The sequence below is a fragment of the Falco cherrug genome, chromosome 6 (genome assembly GCF_023634085.1).
Source record: "Falco cherrug isolate bFalChe1 chromosome 6, bFalChe1.pri, whole genome shotgun sequence".
Lineage (NCBI taxonomy): Eukaryota > Metazoa > Chordata > Aves > Falconiformes > Falconidae > Falco > Falco cherrug.
The window spans coordinates 61468217-61489763 of record NC_073702.1 but is presented as its reverse complement, the minus strand read 5'-3'; the positions used below and the strand labels follow the sequence as shown (position 1 = coordinate 61489763).

At 41.9% G+C, this 21547-nt stretch overlaps 1 protein-coding gene across 1 annotated transcript in view; it reads left to right on the top strand.

Annotated features, from left to right (window-relative positions):
• SLC35F1 (solute carrier family 35 member F1) overlaps positions 1 to 15008 on the top strand; it is a 253909-nt gene extending 238901 nt beyond the window's left edge. Inside the window, exon 8 of the mRNA XM_055714762.1 lies at positions 10888 to 15008. Coding sequence (XP_055570737.1) covers positions 10888 to 11112 — 225 coding nt within the window. The 3' untranslated portion in view covers positions 11113 to 15008. The remainder of the gene's footprint in view (positions 1 to 10887) is intronic.
• Positions 15009 to 21547: the final 6539 nt, after the last annotated feature.

Here is a 21547-nt window from a genome sequence, read left to right as displayed (position 1 = left end):
AACAAACAAACAAAAAAAAGTCATGAATTAGCAAAGCAGCAGCTGCATTCAAAAGCTTAAATGTTACTGAAAATGTTCGATTTTCAAATTGCGATTCTTCAAATTAAATGCTATTTCCACCTTAGCATATGGAAACAGAGGCTAGAAGTCCCCTAGAGATGTAGACAGAATAGTCTTTGAAAGCAAACGGTAAGGGTTAAATGCAATAGCTGCATTATAAAATTGGAGATTTCTTATGGAATTGAGTAAGTCCTTGTTTCCTGAAGTTACCAGAAAAGAAGGTAGAGTATTTAGGATGTGTGTTAAGAGTTATGCCTGGCCATCCACATAGTCCATGAGCAACTGGGAAGAAACATAGGTAAAATTGGAAATTAATTAATTTTTCTGTTTTGATTAACTAAGTAGATTGAAGTGCTTACTCCAGTTATGCCTCCTACCAGCCAAATCAATGATATACAGGGTTAAAGCATCCGAATTACATTCTATTTCCTACCAAAATGAAGGAATGGGTCAACAGGCAGACATAACGTCACTCAGAGGACATCACTTCTACATGCTTTCAATCTAAGCAGTAAGGTATTTTATTAACTGCTAAGAAGTCTTCAAAAAGCCTCTTCTTTTTGCCTAAACTCCCCCTCCCCACTAAACTGGAAGCTTTCAGACCCATGATACAGGATAGATGCTTGTCATTGGCACTGCTGCCAAGCAACTTATCTGAATTAACTGGAGTAAACTTCTGGAGTTATCCCCACCACTTACATGTGTTAAGTTTAGAAGAAACAGTATCTGTTCTTTCAGGTGTTTAAAAGATTCATAATCAGTCTGAAGGAGATTTGAAATAGCTTTGACTTAAAATAATCTAGATTTTATATCTTAAGTACAAGAGGAGAATGTGTAGGGGAGAGGTCCAGATGCAACTGGACAAACCATCCTTTTTAAAAAAGTGTTAGAACTGAAGAGAGAAAACGAGGAATAAAGAATAATCACAAAAGCAAACTGATACTGTGCAGGTGAAAAAGAAAAGGGGTTAAGTCTAGCTGCTGTAAATGATAAACCAAGCTTGGCAATGAAGAAGAAAGTGAATCAAACAGCAAAAAGTTCTTGTATAGGAAGAGAAGAAATAGTTTTGGTGTGCAAAGACAGCAGAGGCCAATATTGAACAACCTTTAGTTTGGCACCAAAATGAATCCGGACCTTCTGTCACATTCAGTAAGGATGAGAGTTAAATATGAAGACAATGCACAATAGTTAATAGAAAAGGTAATTACTAAATCAGAAGTAGAAACAGAACACAATAATCTGAATACTTTCAAGTTTGGGAACATAGACAGTTGAAAGAATTGTATGGGAAGTAGGCAATAAACTAAAATGAGAAGCAGACACCAGGGAGCAGTGATTAGGGGACATGGAGATAAATGGAAAATTGGGTAAAATGAAGCCTAGTTCACAAAAGGTAAATCATCCAATCTAGATGTAGTGTCTGTCTGATAAATTAACAGATTTTTGTAGACAAAAGTCCAACGGTAGGTCTAATCTGTAAGGCTTTTGTATGGTGCAGTGTAGGAAATTATCAATTAAGCTGAGGAACAGGATTAGCACCATAAAGACTGGAAGCTAGGTAAGAAACTGGCTAATGAGGATAAAGGACAAGGCAATATGCTGAGAGAAACAGCTTGCTATAAGGAGCTCGCTGATGGAGGTCCCAAAAGTTTGGTCTGAAGACTGGTCTTGTGTAGAAACCATAGTAATAGCTTTGGCACCCTCAGTAGGAAGAAGGATTAAAATAATCAGGCAACAAGAACTGGATGACATTGAGAAATGCTGTGAAGCACAAAATGCAAGATAATTTCTGTGGCGACAGATGGGAGGAATTTGTGCATGGTTGTGTCAAAGCTGTTTCCGGATTGGGTCAGTCGAAGTATTTCTAGTATTGATGGAGAAGTGCTAGTACCATCGGACATGAGAACTTACTGTCTCAGGACAGCACTTTTCTAGCTATAGCTACAGAGTTTTTTGTTCAGCTCAAGGGGCCAAACAGAGCTTTTTCTCTTATGTGCTCCAAAGCCTTGACAGAGTAAGCGTGTGTCCACTAACAATGTGCTGAATGTGCAAAGCCTAACCACGGAGACCCCCTGATGCAAACCAGACATATTGCGCTCCCTCCAGACAGCGAACACAGTCACTCGCGGCAAGGGTAACTGCAGCTGCATGTTCATTGCTTCCCAGGGTAGGAGTTCTACCCATTTGTATGGCTGAGAGAAAAGAACGCCATTCTGGGAGGCGTTCACTGCAGGAATATATTGTTGGATTTAGCAGAAAAATAGAAACAAAGGATCCAAGATGAATTAATTATTGTAACCTTGGTTTTGAATGCACTGAACACAATTAGCCTCATATACTGTAACAATCAAGTACAACAGACAGCTGCTACTATATTAAAATACACACAAAATCAGAAAGACACATGGCAGCTGACAGCTGATAGAGCAAACCAGCAAAGAATATTGAAAGGTAAAAGTGGGGAGATTTTTATAAGCATTTCTGTCGTGCTCCTCCTTCTTGTATTAAGAACATTTAAAAGGATAACTGCTTTACCACTGTCTTGTCAAGTGATTGACATAAAATAACCAGAAACGAAGCCCCCCTCATCTCACAGTAAGGATGCTCACAGGAATTTAGAGCAGTGTATTATAAGTGTTTTAACTTCACATAAAAATCTCTCTGATGTAGATAAGATTAAAACAGATTGAAGGACTCATTCTACCTTGCACTTTTTAATTAAACAAACTGCTGGTACCGCAGGGGTACTGAACACAGGCTCATTTTTTCTCCACATCTGATGGCAAGAGGCAACAAAGGGAAACAGAAGAGAAAGCAGCATTCCCTTCTCTCCCAACACCCAGGAAAGGAAGATCAGCCATTTCAAGCAAACATTTTGCCCTAATAGGCATGTATTTAGAAAAGACAGCCTGTTATGAAATTTTTCTAATGATACCATTTGAGAAGCATGAAATCATGCAGATTTGTTCAAAACCAGTATTTGCCTTACAGCTGCCTACATCAGACTCAGAGATATTTCTCCAAATGCTATCAGTTTTCTCTGTAAGTTTGTTTTATTCCACCAATGAATTCCAGGAAAACGATGACGTTTCCCAGATTTTAACAGAATTTCTGGTGACAGGTTTCCAATAACCCCCTCCTGACTTTTCTCCTATGTAGATAACCTCAACATCTAAGAGCTTAGGACTTTCCTGTTCACCACTGTCTTACCAGTTAAACTGCCCACCAGCAAATGCCATGCAAGGACTGAAACAGAGGGTGCTGCTATATGACAGAAGTCATGGACCACTATGTTTTACCTAAGTAAAACATGCAAACACTAGAACAGGATCTTTGAGAATCAACTGGAAAATAGAGAAAATGTGTCATACGATCACTTCACATTACAATTTCTATGCAACATTTGCTCTTCAGCATGAGCTGTAGTAATGGACAGCATTTCATCGGAGTTAGAGCACATTGAGGATGCAAGCAGGCAGCAGGAATTGAAGAGTATGGTCTTTCTTTCATGTGTGAAATGACAGAGGCAAAACTTCCTTTGGCTCCTTTGTTTTCACCAAATGGCAATGAAACCAATGTCAGGTTTTCACTGGTTTTGAAGCAAGCCAGATGCTTCTTGCTGTGGCTTCTGGCCAGCATGAGCAACAGTGATGTGTTGAGACATGCCTGCAGCTGAAACGTCCTTCATCCAGTGAAAAGCTTCTTATGTGACTGCCAATGGACAGTAAAAAAAAGAAAAAAGATGTGGAAGAACTAGCTACAAATTTCACTTACCATCCCAACAGAGTTCGGAGGGCAAGATAAGACCTTAAGTCATCACTTAAGACTATATCCTTACAGTTTTCCTTGGAAATAGCCAGGGGTCATTAAAATGTGAAGACAATGTAATCCTGCTGGTAGTGGACAGACCTGCTGCCCAGAAGTTGTCATAGTTACTGAAGCTGCCCAGCACCCCTTGGTACCCTTCTCGGCAAAAGAACCAACACTTCTGCTCAGGCGTTCAAGCTCCTGCAACTGGAGAGCTGAGAAGGCATGCTAAACCATATCCCAGTGGTTTGGGTCCCTTTAGGGATCTCTAGATTAAAGATCTGAGACATCTGTCAGGACATATAAAGGTTCAGGTAGATGAGTTTTATCTGTTTGAATGCAGTCTGGAAAACTTACTGCAGCCCTTCTGGTGTTTGGTACCATTTGGGTTTTACAAAATACTGTTTCAGTGTTGGTGGCTGCCCCAATTTCTGTTGATGACAAAGATGTATCATCACCTGCCTAGAGCTTAGTTCTGTAGTACATTTAGAAGGGTATCTATATATTCCTAGGAAATATTTTGCCCATAACTGCCACCTGGGATCAGCGATCAGCTAAAGGTCGGGTCTTTATCTCTCACCCCCGAAGGCAGACAGCAGTAATTGAGGCTGAGCCAGCAGATTGTTTTCGCCATAGAGCAGCGCAGATCCTGAAGCCCAAAGGGACATCTTCCTGGCAGACTGGGACAAAAATAGTCAGCAACAGACTGACTGAGTCACAGTCCCAACCTAAGACAAATTTGGCCTGCTCCTTGTGAGTCTGGGCCAAGGGAGTCACCAGAGAGCACTGTGAGCTATGACTAGGATGCTGGCTCCCATTCCTATTAATAAAGTAATATGTCTATAATATCTAGCTACCCGAGTGGAAGCACTCTGCACATTCAGAGCTCTCAGAGCCCTCACCCTTCCTGGTACTGCTGGTACTGCTGCTGGCCGGAGAGTGTGTGCATCCCATAGCACAGCTTCTGCACTTGGTGATGGTGAACTTCATTTGCTATATTGGAGGCAAAAATAGAAAACTGTGTGAAAAGAAGCTCAGTCCCTCGATCAATTCATCAAACTGAGTGGAAATGTCTGTTTGCTATATAAAAGATAATGAGAGAAATTTGGTTTAAACTCCCTTCACTCATCCTGCTCAGGTACTCATGTGTGAAATTACCCAGGGGGAAAAGACATAAGTCGGTGCAGGAACCCCTGTCGGCATTAGCTTTGATGGGCTCTGCGGCGTATGCTACAAACTGAATTAGTTCAGAAAACAGAGAGGTTCATCAGACTGCACAGACCCACTGATTGGAATAAGACAGCGGTGGGAACTGCCTGTCTGGAGAGCACACAGGGTGTCAACACAAATGCGGGGCTAAATGAATTCCACCTGATAAATATATTTTTGTCTCTCCTCGTCAGTGCAATTCTGAGGAGATCGCATCTCTCTAAGGTTTAAAATCTGAATTAATAGAGCTGATCTCTTTATTCATTTTTGTGAAAATGTGCAGAATTTCTAGATGAGGCAGGGGAAAAGGTAGTTATTCCGTTTCATACTTTATCACTCAATATGTGAAACATGACAATTCTAATTTCTCAGTTAGTCCTATAACAAAAAGTTCCTTTTAAGGACTTACAGAGCACGGTTGGGTTGCCATAGGCTAGGAGCTGGGCTTCACGTTTCCTACCAAGAGATTCAGTCTATGGCTGCTGTTGTGATATACAAATGGAACTGGACTGCTGCAGCTCCAATAGTCTGCTCCAGCAAAAACCAGCTCCAATAGTCTGCTCCTGCAGACTATTTCCAGTTCAATGGACCGAGTAAAAGGGAATTTGCATTTTCATAACCATTGTAATAGCCGTCATGATCATTATCATGATAGCTGAGTGAAAAACCAAAATTAGCAAATCATTGTGTCTCTTTGTGTAGGCTTTCTGCAGACTCACATCTGTCTCGTTTTGTCACTTTGGATATTGTTTCACACTAGTGTCAGTGGTAACATGGATGTGGACATCTGTGACAGTCAGAACTACTTGTCTGCAAATTCCCTCTGCAGCAGTCAGTCAGTGCAGCGTTCCGTAGCTGGGTGTGCAGTGATTCTGCTATGCCCTTTCTTCCTGCTTTCCCTTCTAAATTCATGATCTGTGTACTGAAGAATGACTTGCTCTCTCCAGACCCAGCCACGAATTTACTGCCTTCTGAACAGTTTTTCTTTCAATTTTTCTTCTGCTGTTACTGTCTTATCACTATTCAAGATAACAAAATCAGATGCGCTGTTTGTTCCCCATCAAGAAGTTTCTTTTGCACCTGCCTTTTCAAGTGGATTACTTTAAAGCATAGGAATCTCAAGTGGAAATATAGAAGGGTTTTAACAATAATGGTTTAAGGATATATGAAAGACAAGTTTTGCACAGAGACATAATAAGTAGAGAATAAGAACTAGTGGGGAGTAAAATTTGAAAGGTTTAATAGTTCATTCTGGATTTTTAAAAATCCTAAGTTTTGAGGAGCCTATATATTCATCTTCTTAACTTTAGAAATCTTGTGATGCTTGACTTACTCCCAAAATGCACAGCTTTGATTCACTTGGAACAAAAATACTGTGTATAAACTAAATTTCAAATGGGTTTGTAAACTTCATCTGCAATTGTGTGTAGCACTGTTATATTTTATTAAAAAAAAAATAATCAACAACAGCCACAAAAAAACACTGCAGATGTGTTTGGGTTTTGTTCTTTTTTAATGTAAAGGACTTTGTGTGTGGATAACAGTCAGACTGATTCTACCCTATATTTTTTGTGGCCAGCTACACTGGGCTGCCACGGTGGTTTTCTGGTGGGGTTCTGCAGTGGCACATAGCGGAGCGAGGAGCAAGACTCCTGCAGCTAAGCCATCAGATGCCATTAGCTCTTCTGCTAAGCCTGACTGGGTGAATGCATTCCAGTACTGGGTCCCTAAGGAGCATCTCTTAGATACATACCACAAACATCCACTCACCTAGAATCATTGCAGGTTTTGGTAGACTGAGCAAATCTTTTTACACATGTTATCTTGTTACATTTTTCTAGGGTTTGCTTTGTATGTTAATCTTCAAATCGACAGGCACCTAAAATTTGCATTTTATATGCTGAAAATTAATGGTAGTGTAGTGTAAGCCATTTTCACCACAGGTACTAAATAACATCTAGAGAAGATATATTTTTTATGTCTTCGTAATTTTTTAATGTTTGTAAATAACATTGTGTGTTCCATATTGAGTATTTTCAGTTGAGAAAGCATTTATAGACACCCAGATGTCAGGTCAGACCAGCCATGGTGAAATCTATAGGGCTGGTTTAACCGTTTGATTTGACTACTGAGTAAGTATTGGCAGATGCTTTTCATGTCAGCGATGAAATTGGAAATGTTGTTGAAACTAAGGCACCTAGTTTCGCTCTGCAAAGGATCCTCCTCAGAGGATGATATCCCTATTTTTTATGTAAACCCATCTTTATTCTGTAACCAAGTGTTACTGTCCCTTTTAAATGGGTGAAAAACTGAGGGTCATCTACAATCATTTTGGTTCACAAAAGAAATTTATAGGCTGAAAATCAGTCCCAGGACTTGAGAGTGTTAGATCATTGATTTAATCACAAAGTCATCTGGTCTTTCAATAAACTACCTGATAAGCAAGCTTATATACATGTGTACCTGTAAGTGTAGATACAAAATCTATAGTGAAATCATTTAATGATATAGAAACATGAATTTTTTTTTGGTTGCTTACTTTAGCGTGTGTGACAGCCATTAGCTAATCTGAGCTAAACAATTTCTGACTGTGTTACTCTTTGAACAGCTTATAGTTATCCTGCTTAACATCGAGGAAAGTGGCATTTGGAGTACAAATACTATTTTTAAAAGTATTTTTTCTTGGAGGAAATATGTTTCTGTAGAAAATTAGAGATAAGTCAGAAAAATGAAGAACAATATCATTCTGAAGTAGCTTTTTAGCCAAAGAGAGGAACTGCACACTTCCTGAGAGCCTGCACTTTGGTACTGCAGTTGTGTCAAGGGTAGCAATGAAAAATGATCTTCCCTCACTTCATTTCTTACAAATAGCCCTTTCTGCTGGTTTTGAGTCTCTCTTGATGTCTATTAATAGTGAGTCTCAGCAGATGAGGTTTGCAGGTCAAGGTGAAAAAAACTCCAAAACCTATATGTAGACACAGCAGTAGAGTGTGCCTGGAAATCCTGTCTTCAATAAAATAAAAAGATTTCAGCTAGAGTCTGAGGAACACAGTACAGTGAACAACACATTTTGTATTTGATTAACTAAGTCTTCATTCTCCCTTCACGCTGCTGAATTCACTGCCATTTTAATAGGAGTAAAATACCTGTTAATTTCAAGGGCCTTTGGGCCAATCTGACAGAGTATTGACAAAACTCAGAGATTTCTCATATACCTACCGCATAAATTCCTATATTAAACTTACTAACAGCCCTTCTACTTCAGTGCTGCAGAAAACAATTCAGCCTGCACCTTAACTTGTTTCTAAGGAAGATAAAGACGGAATTGTTACAGGGCTGTTAGGATCCAGGTCTCTTTGCCCTAGCTGTGCATAGATTACAAAGACAAATGATTCACAGGCCTTTCTTTAGATTTCCCCCAGCTTCGTCCAAACCTTTTCTCCCAGGCTGGAGGGCTGCCACTGGGCGGGGGGACATCGCCATGGAGGGAATATTATCGGGTGAAAGAGCCCACTGGCAGGAAGCCCCTGAGAGAGGAATGGGAGGTATGGCCAGGAGGAAAAGGCTATGATAGAGCTGGAGCCATGAAGTAAAGCAACAGTGAATTGGTTTTGGCTGGGCAGCGCCTAGAGCAAGAAAAAGAGCACATTTAACTGATGGAAGCCCCACTGAATCCTCACAGCAGGACACAAGGGAATCCCAAATCTGGCTGGCACTCTCCTTATACAGGGGAGCAAGCCAACTGGCTGTCCAGTGTGAGAAATTCAGGCATAAGGTGGGAAGGAAAGACAGTAAGAAACTAGGAAACTAGTTCCTGGCTTGGGAAACTAGATTTATTTGACTCCTGAGTTTTGCTTCAGCTTAGTCAAGTTCACTGCTGCCAAGGGTACCCAAGTTCGCGTGCAAAGAGGAATGGGGAGGGGAAAGTGCTGAGGGCAAAATTAAACCGAAAATGGGGAAAAAAAATCAATTGGAAAATGCTTTGAAATTATTGACTTGGGTTTGATTGCCACATGGGGGAGATCTAAGCCTAAACAGTCCTCTCAGAGCTGTGTCACATGGGAGGAATCCTTCAGCAGATGCATGGTGAGGCTCAACACTCTCTTTGTGGCTGGTGGGACAGAGGGATGATTACATCAGATCATACTGCCAGATGACACATGAAGACCTGGTGACATTCCTGGAAAAAAGCAGTTAACAGCTGGTAAAGAGCAGAACTCTTCCTACCCTGTAATCCATCTGACACACTTTAAACTTTCCTCATAACAATCCTTTCCTTCTAAAACGTGCATACTAGTTGTGGGAAATGCATACTAGCTGTGTGAAATAAGAACACATACAGATATATCACCACAGGGTATATGTCCAAAGCTTTCAAAGATACTGTGGATTCTTAAAAAAGCCAGATGTTTCCTTCGGTGGGAAGCTGGACGCAGGTTTCGTAGGTTTATTAAATGGCAATGAATTAACATCACTCCAAAATTATCTTAAGTAAAATTTTTGTTCTCCACAATGATTATTTCTTTAACTATAAAAAGCAGAATTGCTAAAAAGCAGTCCAGTCTATCCAATTTTTGCCATGCTAAAGTGATCCAGAGGAAACAAACTGGTCATCCATCAAAGCATAGTCTGTTGGCTTGCAGACACCTTCATGTAAAATAGTGAAGTACCTCACAAAGCAGCTAATAGCAGGTTGCATCTAGTTGTTGGTGCTGAAGTACGGATCCCTGACAGTTGCAGAATACCGGCATTTTGCGTACAAATCAGTTCCATATCCCCACCTACAAGGTGGCTGTGCAATCTGTCCTTCGTGGCTTCTCACATACAACAGGCAAGAAGAAAGAACTTGTAGTCTAAGATCAGGGAACCAGTCATATGGGCTTACAGACATTTGTGTCTCCTCCATAGCAGGCACCCAGTAGCTACAGCTGATATCAAATGGTCTGTGCTTTTGAAACCCTGCCTTTGCCTTTACCTTTATCTGCAGGGACTAACATATTGCCAAAAAAGTTGTGTTGTATTTTTAGTCTGGGCACATTGAGTCTGGATATGTTAGAAAATTCAGGCTGACCTCTGATCTAGTGAAGCTGTGTGCCAAAATATGTGTACTTGAGCTTTCAGTTAACTGCCCTCCATCCATACTTTCAAACCTCTTGAAGTCAATCAACCCAGAGCGTGTTTCGCAGCTGAAGTTCATCCTGTCCAAACTCACATCAAATCTTCCAGCATCTGCTTTCTGTTTACAAGCCAGAGAAGCTGCAGGCAGGGTTTTTAAGTGCCTTTATTACTATACATATTTTTAAAGTGTATACATTTAAAATGCTTGTTTAAATGTTTATTTACTGATATTTTTTATATTACCAACAGCATGTTATACTTCATAGACGTGTGGTTTAGCTGTAATTAACTTCAGATTTGTCCACTACTTGTCAGACAACCGCAGATGATAGTATCCCGCACTGGAGCTAGAGAAACTTGGACTCGGAGAAGTAGCTGGCTTGTCTAAAAGCATGACAAAATCAGCTTTGGGTCTGTGACCAGAATTCAGCTTTCCCAAGTCCACCTTGTCAATACTTAATATGCCCAGGCCATGGGAAGGCACCAGTTAGTTGTTGGTTATGGCATACAGGATGGGAGCAAATCAACTTTCAAAGAGACATTGCCATAAAAATTCAACATCCCAGTGACAGGGGCTTTGGTCTGTGCAGTGCATGCCAAAACAGGGATCTGTGCCTGCCCTTGGCTGTGAGTCTTCACGAACTCAGGATAACTGGTGCTGTGTCTAATGACTCTACTCTTATTTCTGCTTAGTTTTCAGGACTTTACTTGTTGTCATTCTTCACTATCCTTGTTGGGCTGGTGCTCTACTCCTCCACGTCCACCTATGTAGCCCAAGATCCTCGGGTGTACAAGCAGTTTCGAAACCCTTCAGGACCTGTTGTAGACGTGCCAGCCACCGGCCAGCTGGAGCCTTCAGTAACATACACCAGCCTGGGGCAGGAGACAGAAGAGGAGCCTCACGTTAGAGTTGCTTAAACCCAGGGCTGTTCATCACCTACTGATGATTCAGTGGAGCTCGTATATCCATTATCTCTGTATTGTACATAGAGAAAGGTATTTACCAGGTGCAGTTACACTGGTGAGCTGCAAGGTAGCAAATAAGGAAAGCTCGTAAAAATACAAATAATTGTTCCAGGGTGTTCATTGCAAGGAGATGCCAGTCCCTCGTTTACGATAAGAGCAGCATGTTTGCGATACAAACTGCTGCATATGATTCAGTTAATGTCAAACTGCCTGAGAAAGGTACTCAATATATAAGCTGAAATTAAAAGGAATTCATAGAAGGGTGGTTTTGCACCCACTGAGCGATATTATGCTTAAGCCACACCAGTTGTGGAAAAGCCGCCTTTTTATAGCAAATACACTTGTGCAGTCACTGTTAATTTCTCTCTAAGATTTGTTTGTTTGCCCAAAATAGATGAGTGAGTTGTGGTAGCAACACCCTGATGCATTTTTGCCAGCACCTTGGATTTGGTGAGAGAAAGACAATGAATTCATCTGTGCTCACTGTCTCGTTGCCCTTTCTAGGTAATCTGTTCCATGAATCCAGAGAAGGGACAACTTAGAATATCCGTCTCTATTCTAGGAATAGGTATAAGGCAAGCATTTTAGCCTTTCTATATTTGCAGAAGTGAAGTACTCAAGCATTGACCTCTCTACGATCCATGGCAGATTTCCTAGCGGCTGAGGTCCTGCATCAGCTGACAGGGATTTAGCTTCTCTGTAGTCATGACTTAACACAGATTTCTTACTTTTTAAATTTTAATCTATAAAAAGAAAACCACATTTTCTAGTTTCCTATGTATTGTACCTCTGCATGGTAAGATGACACATCATGTGGATCCAGGCACTTATTTTAGATACTCAGTGCATCGAGGGCGCCTTCTGCTGTTCCCATTTGCTTAGTCTCCTGTGGTTCATTATTCTAACAATAGCTATTTAGAAATGTGTCAGTTTTTCACCAAAACCCACAAACTGTAAAAATCAGGAAGATTAAGCAAGGAATTCATGAGCAGAAAGACTGGACCATCTGCTGGTGTTGCTGCAGTAGCGCAAAGGTGTTTCTACTGGCAGGGTGCAGCCAATTATTTTTCATTAACTACAAAACTAGCAGAAGAATTCAGGAGTTTTCTTACATTCCTGGGGACATGTGAAAACAGTAAGGGTGTGCTCCACAATTGTACTTCTGCTCCAGGAGCCTTATCAGAATGGGGAAAAAAATCCATCTCTGCCTGTATGTTTGCTCTTCTGAGAGCCCAGTAAAAGGAGATCAGTATTTCAACATCCATCGTCTATTTTTAATTTAAAATTAAGGAAGGAGAGAGGATCTTACATCGAACAGATAGGAGAGGGATCCAGGAGAGCTTGGTTTAATTCACAGGTCTGCCACGTCTCTGAGTGATCCTTGGGCATGACTTACCTTCTGTGTGGTGAGTTTTCCAATCTGTATATACGGGCATAATGGGATTTTACCTACCTCACAGGGGTGCTATGGGACCAAGTTATTTTAAAATGCTTCAGGATCTTCAGAAGGAAGGAGTTTAAGAAGTACACAATAGTGCTGTAAAAGTGTGTATACATTCATTGTATTTGAAAATGGAGTTTATGGCAGGGCTGATGAATATTTTGCTTGTGGGCATAGAAGATTAATTTGATTTAAATGTTACTTTGCTGAAGAAGTCTGTCTCAAGTGAAAATGTAGGGCTTCATGTTTGAAAAATACAACTTACCTATTTCTATTTAAAAAAGAGAAAAAAAATCAATCTGTACTCCGGAGATTAGAAAGGCCACACAGTTCAACCAAGCAGGATAAATTTCTGCTCAGGTAGCATTCATCTTTTATAGTCCTGTTCTGCTTTAATATAGAAGGGACTTCCCTGAAGCAGACTGGGAGAAGTATGTATGCATAATGTACATGAAGTGGCAAATAGGAAAATGCTGTTGAACAGCAGAAGTATGTTGTACGTTATTCTTGCAGTGGAGGAGAAGAGGCGATTTCTGTACCACTGTGTTTAGGTTGTCTGTCATGATCCTGCTGCAGCTGAGGGAAGGGTCTGCGCTATTGCCAAACCATGCCCAGAACTGGGCCAAAAGCTTCGGTTAAGATGGTTTGGTTTTAAACCCATAACAAATGTAGGACTTTTTTCCCTGCCTTCTGTCTATTTAATCTTTGTAGCACTCATATTTCCAAGCTTTTTTCTCTTAAACTGTTGAAGATTTTTAAAAAAAAAAATCACACAGAGAAACAGAGTTCGTATTCTGAGGATATTGAGGAAAGTCTAAATCCTACAGGATTAAAAAATTTAAAACCACCCAAGAAAGATCACCTGATGCTTCAGGGTAAGGTCTGTGGGGTAGAAGTCCAGGTGGGAAGTGCATGGTCAGGTGAAGCCCTCATGCACAGGGGCCAGCAAGCATCCTCATGTCAAGCCTTGGCAGAGCTTTGACTTGAGGTGGGTTTCCTACATTCCCCGGGAGCAGCGGCTCTGGTTACAGCCACCGCAGCTCCCTCAGGTACCCGGAGGCGCACTGGCGGGCACCTGTCATCTCAGTCTTTTTTGCTACCTTTTATACCAATTAAATACCTTTCTCTGAACATTAGTCCCTGTGTTGGTCTGAGAACCTTGAGGATTGCGTGCGTGTGTGTTTGTTTCATGTTTGCAATTCCTTCCTTTTGCATAATTGTTTTGATTAATTTCATTATTAGTATTTATTTTTAAGCCAAATGTTTGTAGTCCTTCCGCCTCCCCCTCCTCATTTTTCTGACACTAACTTGTAGATGTTTGAGTCTTCTCAGAAACAGCTGGGCAGGCGGCATCTCCCAGCTGGGTAACTGGGCTGGGAGTTTCTACTTAACAAGGGTTTGCGATCCACAGGTGACAGAGAGGGGCCATCTGAAGCAATTTTTATAAGCTATTTTAAAAGGCTCTGTTGTACGGAAATAAGCTATGAATGTTTTGGTGTGCACTCTGCGCCCAGCCGCCATCCCCTGTGTTACTCACACAGGAGGAGTTTGATGTGCAAAGTGAGGCTGCTTCGCTGTCTGCGTCTCCCGTTAAACAAGGTGGATGCTTGGATTAGCACCAATGTGCCAGTGCTGGATGGACCTCAAAAGAAAACAGTAGTATAGCTTTACAAGTAACTGTCTTGACTGAAAAACTGAGGTCTAGTAAAGGAAAACATTACTTCTGCCTGCTTGTTTTCTGCAGTTCGAGACCTCAGTATGCACCAGCAAAGGTTCAGCTTTCTAACCGGCAGCTACTCTGGATTGCATAGGACGGCTCTAGCTCTGTACAGCTCCTTGCCTGAACAAACTGAAACTCTGATACGCTGCTGGCCCTGAGCAGCCCTTAGCAAGACTGATGTAGTTTTCTGCGACTGGATGAAAACCTTCACTGGGAGACAGACCTTGTCTTTGTTCCAGCTGTAAAGTTTCAAAACACACAATGATAGACCAAGCAATTGAAAAATTTTGCACCACTGTGTCATAAGAAGTTTCAATGTATAGTGTAGAGATTGCTAACTTGTGCTATTAACATTTTGACAAGCGTGTAGTATCGTTTTCTTTCCTTTTTTAAAAAACCATTTAGTATTCCTGAGCTAGCTACAAATATAAATTTTACCCCATGGGTAGGATTTTATTGTTAAATGCCATAATAAAGCACACCAATCTTGACACCGCAGATGGAAATACAAACCAAAACCAAAACCAAGCAAATAAGGCCCCAACCCCAAATCCTGCATCAAAAAGCTGAACAAACCTTTCTCCATTTTGATATTTGCATGCACCTATATGGACTGGCTGTGGCAATGTAATGCCTGTATAATGTTTTCAAATAAAAAAAAAAAAATAAATGCTTTATGAAAGCGGGGTCACTAGTTTCCTTGCCTGTTTCCTTTTGTTTTCTTCACCTGAAATTATTTTCCTGAAGTGTAAATCTTGACTGCAGGGCATAAATTTTCACTGTGCTGAGGACTCCTTTCCCTTGTGATGGTTAACCTACAACATCTTCCAAGTGGCTAAGCAGAAATGCCATTAATCCCCCTCAGGTATCTTACCTGTCCCCCAGGTGCTGCTTCAGAATGATAAGGGGTCTCCTGTGCACGCTCTGTCTTATCCTGCCATTCCCCTATGGCTAGCTCAGGTATCCTGATATTCACTGCCATCATTTGGACACAAAAACACTCCCCCAGCTGCCTTCCAGAAACAATCAATCAACCTAGAATTAATCTGGGGCAACACACGTGTATGATGTTGAAGGGCTTATTTGGCAGAGGTTACTGAGTGCAGCTGCCTTGCCCAGCCCTCCCTCCCAGCTGCTCTGCCCGGCGCTGCAGCACTATTCCCAGTAGAATCCTGAAACAGGAAAAGAAAGGGTGGAAAAAAAATTAGACACATGGGGGAAAGGTAGTGTCAGGAGGAGCAGAACTGGGGAAAGAAGGAAGATGAGACTGTGGCTCATTTAAAGTCCACATGGGAAGAAAGGAAAGGAAGTTCCTGAGTCTGTGAGAGCAAGAGATTTTACGAACGTGAATTCACCTCTAAGATTGTTTGGCAGCATATGCATCTGTCCATCTCTCTGCCTGATGTCACCACAGGAAACTTCGCATCAGTATTTCTCACATACTTCACTGCTGAGAGTAAAAAGGGAATGGAGACTGGTGAGGTCATTTCCAGCCTCTCCCTGCACCGTAGCAGCGTGGAGCCCCAGACATGACAAAGCCAGTGGTGCTGCACCAATGTGCTGGTGTTTGTCTGATTTTCCAGGTTTCCTAAATTATCAAGTTATCAAGAGCTCCAGAAACTGAGTTAGTGTATGTGGCTTTATCATGCTAACAGTTGATTTGTATTTTCCTCTAAATCTGCTCAAGAGTCTCTCTGGCATTATAAAAATCTCCTTTTATTGCTTGGCTAGAATTCAGCCTGAGTGCTTGAGTCATATGAATAGTAATTGCTTGGAATTACTCTAAAAATAGATCATAAATAGGCATTAATGGATCTTTCTGTGCTTAAATCAAACATGTTTCAACACTAAAGGACACTCAATCAGCTTAAACCTACCAGTCTCCCTTTGTTTTTGTTTATTTAGAACTAGTTCTCCAAAATATTACAAATCCAAAGCTGAATGCTTGACAGCATTATGCTATGGCATACAAACAAGGAAGCAATGCTTTTTACAGTTATAAAAGTTGTTTTGTTAAGTCTGCTGCACAATTTAAGACAAAAAATATGCCGAAACTTTGCAAAAGGGGACACCTCTGCTCATGCAGCCGTAGACCAGTTCCCACAGCAGCTGCGAAATGGGTACCGAACACCAACAACGCAGTCACGATGATGGCATTGGAGTAAGGGCATTGCCCGTGTCATCCTCCTCCAATCTGAGGTGCAGGGCCATGCAGTGCAAGACTTAATAATAAAAATACCTGCTATGTGGAGGATATTAATTCTGCAGGGCTGGGACCACAGATGAGTGATTAGTCGCAGACTGGCTGTGAGCCAACAACAGGAGACAAAACCCCACAAACTGACCACAAAAAGCCAGTTGTAACCCTCTGACATTGTAACTTGCAGTTGGTATTTCAGTTTCAGCGAAAGGCCCACAGCGTTTCTTCAGGCCCCATCGCTGGCTGGGTGGCACGGACCAGCCTACACAGCCTTGAAAAGCACCACAGGTGTCGGGTGATCCCATGAGGTCACTTCACTGTGTGCAGGGAGGAACTGCTGTGCTGCCTCTCACCGGCGTTTCCCCCGGCAAGGAGGAGCCCCTGCTACCACCGCTACTGTACAGCTAACAGTACAGCTAACAGGTGGAGGAAAAAGACTTGCTCAAAGTAAATCATGAGGCTCAAAGGGAAAAGTCAGCATTCTGTGAAGTCCTCTCTGTTGTAACAGCATGCATTTGCTACTACCTGGGGGCATTTTTTTTTCTTATCCTAGAAGTTCTGTTTTTCATTGAAAGTGGTGTACTGAGTTCCTCTGGTATTCACGAGATCAGAATTTGCCCCTTTATGGATAGTCTAATGTTGCAGAATCTCCTTAAGAATACAGATACTGTCAGTCCTGTATACTGTACAAATACTTGTAAATCGAGACTAGGTGCAGCTGATTTTATTTGATTTATAAATTTTATTCTACTTAGATTCTGATTTATAAACTTGAGCTGTAGTTGGCTTTTTTGTAACTCCTTATTATGTACAATGCCCTCAGGCAATTGCCTAGTTGCTACCCTGATCTTAATAATGCATTAATTCCTTACTGCCAAATACATTATTTATACTGTTGTATTTTATTCCCTATGTCTTGATAGCAGTGGACTCATCCAATTTTTACATAACTGCAAAGTTGTCAGTATGAAATCTTCCCCTCCTCCCCATGTGAAATACATACATGCTTGCCAAGAGCAAAGTATTGGACTTACCACGGATAAACAAAGGACTTTTTTTATTCAAGACCTTACCAAAGCAGAAATAATGAACATGTGCTGAGTTTACACGATCACTGAAACTCCAAGTGATTTGACTACAATGCTAGAGACATTTTGCATACAGAGTAGTGTCTCTGATAATTGGTAGGCTTGGATTTTTACAAGGTGCAGAATGCCTGCGAGCCCACGAATCAATGTTACATGAGGTCATCCATATTTAACTTCACACTGCCTACAGTAGCCAGTGTCATGGAAGCCTGACTTTTTGCCAGATCCTTAGCAAACTAGCAATTGGTGTTTGCATATCCTTAAAATGACTACTTGCCTAAATGAACTTCCTAAGTGAGAAGGGGGAAAGGAATGAACTAATCAGGACAATAATCTGAAGAGTCTCATTACATGACTCCCTGTGAGCTTTGGCTTGAATTATCTGGTGTAGTTCTTGGCATTAAACAGATTTGTGGTTGCTAAATAAATCACACATGTATGCAACCGCTAAAGTGGATTTTGTAAAGTCTTTATGACCCCAGAGTCCTCTGTGAAGCTACATTTTAATTAAAGAGAAAACAGAGTACCCGCAAAACAGGATGACAACTTTAGCATTTAAAACTGTTGCAGTTCACATCTTCCACATTTCAGCCTCCATTCAGCAAGGTTCATTTAATAACCAAGCTGATGAGGAACACCAGCATTGCAGGACCTGCACTGGCATTGCACCCTCGGAGCACACGGCCTCCTGTTGCAGGGCGTACTGCTGCAGTGCAGTTGGGCCACACCAGCCAGCAAAGCACTTGAAAACCCCCAAATCTTAGTCTTTATTTTGGTCTTGAGCTTTAATACAACATACAACAAAAGGAAATGGGGTTTTAAAGTGAAGCAGGTATGTATTGAAAGAAGAGGATAGCACCTAGCTCCTTCGTACCTGCGCTCTCTTCTGCAGTTTGACAATCTTTTCCACCATTCACCAATCCACCAGTCTCCATGTGGTCAACTGCTAAGCTCATCTTCTCTGCCCTGTTGCTCTAAGGTAGTTTCTGAATCGCTGACTTAAATGAATTCATTCACATCTTCCAGACTTTTTGCTGCCCTGCCTCCCGCTCCCCGCCTGCCCCTGCAGTGCAGCTCTCTGCATGCCCATGGACCGCTCACACACACGTCTCGCTGCTTTGTTGCTTGTGTAGTCCAGACAAACAGGCTTCTGGCCTCGACACAGGGGCATCTGGTCACAGAATATTTGAACAGGACCTTCTTTCAGTATCTGTATGCATGTCAGATCCCAGCCTTGCTCCATTGCAGCTGGAGATACTAAAAAAAAAAAAAATAAAAAAAAAATATAATGCCTTCCTCTGCTCCCAATTCTACTATATGATATTCAGCCAATGGTATACCAATATGGTATGCAACCAGTCCTAAGAGATTAAAAAAAGCCAATGTGTTTTTGCCTGCCTTTTCACTTACAGGTGAAAACTTGCTTGCTAAAGCTGTCCCTGAAATTAAGAGGGATGGCTGGTGAAGGATGAGCTACAGATATCCTTGAAGTCATTGGCTCTAAAAAGTCAGTAACTAGTCATATTATTTCAGGCTGTGAAGTGGCGTTTGGACTGAGAGACAGTAACCTACCTCATCCCTTCCTGATGGAAAAGGCAAACATAAAAAGCAAAATGCCTCTCCAGCATGTAATTATTCAATTTACAGAGGTGGCATTGACAATCCATTCACATACATATAGATTGTCTTCCTCTTCCCAGGTCTTCTCACCTGCAGCTCATGTTTTCCTCTCCATCCTCTCTGCAGCTGGTCACACCAAGGAAAGGCTTAATTCCATTTAAAAAAAAAAAATCTGAAAAGAGAAATAAAAAAAAAAAAGAGTTTATCCAAGGTATAACTATCATAGCTCACAGCTTCTCTTTCTCCTTGCTCAAAGGACTCCTTTGAGCTACATTTGGTGCAAACACGAACTTTGACTGAGCTGGCATTTGTCATCACAGGCTGGGAGCAGGACTGTGAATACTCAGCCCCCAAACCTAAATCTTCACTTTTACCACAGACTTAAATTCATGAGAGAGGCTGGAGAGACAAACCCAACTGAGCTCTTTTTATTTCCTCTGGGTGTGGGAGGGAAGGGTGTATGCTCAAGACAGCATGAGGAAGCTTGTGCTGCTACAGCTACCTGAGCTGAAATTTTGTGGCTAGGTACAGGGCCGTACTCAGCAGAGCCAGCAGTCTGGCACTTTCCACAGGTTTACTTTAATTGGAATTACTGTTGTAAGCTGCTGAGCTAAAGTAATTGCAGCAGCTGCACTAGCAGAGGCTTGTCTCCCACTGCTGTGGAAGAAGAACCACCACTGCCAGCTACAGCACAGGTATTTTATTATGACAAGAGAATACTGATGGACTTTGCTCTGAGTGTGCCTTGTGAAATACCAGAGAGAGGCTACGTGTTCGTTAAAAAAATACTGTAGCACTCTTAATTTGTGCATTTTCCTTGTGTTTGCCATGCTTTTTGCCCGCACATAGCACCAAGAAAACTTTTCACATCAGCATTAGAGACTTAGAGCAAAATGCAGATAGAAAAAGGAGAGGAAAAGAAAAAAAAAAAGGCTTTGGTGGCCCAAGAGACTTTCAGTCACATGAAATTCAGCTCTGCACCTTGCTCACACGGTAAGCACCCCAGGCAAGGTGTCTGCAGGGCCAGGTCCAGGCTCCTGCAGCCCCCTGTGGTGGTGAGGGAGAAGGCTTACAGTCGTGAAAGGTAAAGACACAGCAGTGGGGAAGAGAGGACTGTGGCGATTATGGACAGAAAAAGAGGGTCTCTCAGCATAGAAAAGGGTTGGATAAGGAATGTGAATTGTGAAGGAAAGAAAGGCTGGGGGCAGAGGGGCCGTGGCTTTGTGGGCTATTTAGGAGGCAGGAGAGGGGTGGGAGAGAGATTCACCCTGCCTGCTACCCAAATGCTGAAAAATCCGGGGTTCTAGCTCTGCCCTCGACCAGCACTGGCTATGGGGGAAACATGCTCTGCCCTCACCCCCGCCGGAGGAGCATCTGCCCTTTGCTGCAGGCAGCCATCTGTGACTTCTTTTGATTTTATAAAGGAACAGGTCTTTTTCTGTTGACTTCTAACGCTGGAAAGTAGGGACTTCTACTCTTAGCTGTTCCCACAGGCAATTAATAGTGCTCTGGCAGTGCCTGCCTTCCCACACAGCAGCACTTTGCCTGGGGGCTCCCATTTCCATACCTCCCTCTGAAATCACTGTGGAAATAGAAAGAAGCAGCTTTTGTAGGTGGCTCCTCCTTAGAACTGTGTCCCGTGGTGCTTGTGTTGGATGTGTGTGTACCTAAAACAAGACACTGCCAAAGCCAATGAACAACCTTTCCCAGATATTCAAGCTAGAAGAAAAATTCCTCAGACAAGAACAACAGTGTGGAAAGGGACTTTATTCTTGTTGTCAGACAATGTGTTCTTGTTGCCTTGGTTTTTGTTGGGTTTTTTTTCTACCAATGGCCCCCACCCCAAACTGACTTTTAAAACCATATATATTTATTAGTGTACATGGGAACATTGTTGCTGCGTTGGAAGTCTGTGTTCTGGGGCGATATCATCTCTGTGAACACGGGAGGTGGTCGGTGTGTCTGAGCAGAGGGAAAATAACCCACCCTAGTTTCATTTCCTATTTTTCACAATGTTGATACTGGCTGCCTTCTGAGTGTTCTTTGCACAAGCTAAGTGGCAATCAGTCAGTGCATCTGAGGCACTGCAAGAGGAGCGCCTGGAGTTTGCCACTGACACTTTAATCTAACTCTAATTCTCTAATGAGAAGTGCCAGGCACTTCCTGTTGGTTATTTCAAAATATTTTGTTTGGAAGAATTTTAAGACTTAGTCTTCTTATATCAACATTTCTGGACAAAACAACTCCCATATCATGAGATTCAATGCTTCTCCTGCTTCCCCTGTGCTTGGCTTGCGACAGAGCTAGGAAGCACCGGT